The sequence below is a fragment of the Mesitornis unicolor genome, unplaced genomic scaffold, assembly GCF_000695765.1.
Source record: "Mesitornis unicolor isolate BGI_N332 unplaced genomic scaffold, ASM69576v1 scaffold4966, whole genome shotgun sequence".
NCBI lineage: Eukaryota > Metazoa > Chordata > Aves > Mesitornithiformes > Mesitornithidae > Mesitornis > Mesitornis unicolor.
Window position 1 is genome coordinate 11,556 of NW_010192866.1, and position 1,971 is coordinate 13,526.

The following is a 1,971-nucleotide window of genomic DNA, read 5'->3' on the forward strand; positions in this document are numbered from 1 at the left end:
AATTGAATTTTTTTAAGCATAGTGGGTGGAGGGTGGGGATAGCCTTAAATGGGTTACATCAGTGGAAAAGACTGAGAGTGCCTGTGCTTAATTCTCTTCAGTACGGCTTTGTGGGAGAAGTAATTTACAAGTAAATTATGTTCTCCAAACTGTTCCAGCTACACATGGGATCACAGAAGCAATTAAAATATGGCCAGGTATCCTCAGCAGTTGGTAACCTGATCTTGCACTGTGATGGACACCATCCTTCATTAAAAATGATTGGTCTGGTGGAACCACAAAGAAATGGGATGTGGTAACCAAGAGAATATGCTGTTTGCAGAGGTGGCAGACATACTGCGTGGTGAATTCCTGACTGTCTGCATGCTCTGCACCAGTTAGTTGGGTAAACAGGCTTTGGCAGAAGGTTAGAACATAAACACAGCTAAGAGTGCTTAATTACAAGTGGGCTATATTGCCACGTAAAGCGTACCAGGAGTGTTACCCCACTGACCCAGTTGTGGTGGTGATCTCCCTAGCGATTTCTGCCTTTTCCATTTCTGGAAAAATGTATTCCCCAGCAGCAGCTGTTAGGCAAGGGGTTGTTTCCATCCTCCCTGCAGAAGGTTCAGTTATCAGACTGCTTGTAGCAAGGGTGTGGCCTACAAGGTGTCCTGAAAGCACTGCAGTCAAAGATTGAGGGAGTCAAGGGAGCGTGGACAACGTGTGCACTGCAAACACCTGCCTTGTCATCAAATTCCCTTGAGTAACTGTTGCTTTTTCCTCTCTCTGTCTCTTCTCTCTGCTGTGTCGATGTCCATCCTTCCCAGCAGTAGTCTTGGCAGATGGAGCCACCATTGTAGCCAATCCTATTAGCAACACGTTCAACACAGCTTCTGCAGCAACTACAGTTGTACAAACCCACAGCCAGAATGCCAGTGCCAGCACACCAGCCCAGGGCTCTTCCCCACGCCCAAGCATCCTCCGGAAGAAACCAACCACGGATGGGTGAGTAGAACTGAAGGTGACACGTGAGTGACACTTCTGTGCAGTCTGGCCCCACTAAATGGAGTGGAGATTTAAAAAGATCTAGCAGATTATTCACTCAGCAGTGGTTGTGAGAAACCTGCTGACCTGTGGAGCTCAGTTCTCCTCCTCCCTTAAGCTGCTTTTCTCTTCCAGTCAGTAATAAAATGAGAAGAAGGACAGTTTGTCTCCTAGCTCTTGTAAGTGGCTTTTTAAGGGAAAGTGGATTTGAGGTTTTCTTGCTTAGTGTAATAAAAACAAAGGGTTCATAATCTACTGAAGTTAGAATTCTGTGCTTTGTCTTCAGTGCTTTTCTTGGAAGAATGTGTGGATGAGCAGAAAGAATAGGATTAGCACCATGCTGTGAAATCTGATGAGGATAAAAGGAGGGAGTAACTTTTAAAATATTTTATGTTGTCTGTCTAATTCTAAATGCCTGAATAAAAAGGCAAGAGACAGCTTTACTTGAGAGGAAATGCGTTGTTAATTCTAACGACTGAAAACATTTAGAACCGATGTGTCCTGTGAGACTAAAATTGCTATATTTTATTTGTGTATAAACCTTTTTTTAAGGCAGAGAAGCTGCAGCCTGTACAACTGAAACAGAGATTAAAGAAGCAGAGGTTCACTAAAGAATGTTTCCATTTGAGAAGCTGATTATTTTGGACAACAATTTGACTTGCAGCCCCATAGGAGACTGAATAGTCTCTGATACGCTTTCCTGCATTCAGCCCTGTGCTGCCTAACATCCACAGTCATAGCTTCAGGTCGTGGAGTCAGGCTTTGACACAGACCAGCCCGACTGAACCGGGCAGGTGCCTGTCTGAGCACTGTTTAGGTCCAGATGATTTGCTCAGCTTTGAGCCAGCCATGGAGGCATGGCCAGACCTCCCTTTGTCCACTGCTGGAGCCTTGCAGTCTCAGCAAGATGCCCTGACTGGCAGGATGAAAGTAAAGCTGGCATTC

At 45.2% G+C, this 1,971-nt stretch overlaps 1 protein-coding gene across 1 annotated transcript in view; it reads left to right on the forward strand.

Annotated features, from left to right (window-relative positions):
• The window catches only part of SAP130 (Sin3A-associated protein, 130kDa), a 17,714-nt gene that overhangs the window by 10,824 nt on the left and 4,919 nt on the right, over window positions 1-1,971 (forward strand). The window contains exon 12 of the mRNA XM_010187258.1: window positions 810-987. Coding sequence (XP_010185560.1) covers window positions 810-987 — 178 coding nt within the window. The remainder of the gene's footprint in view (window positions 1-809; window positions 988-1,971) is intronic.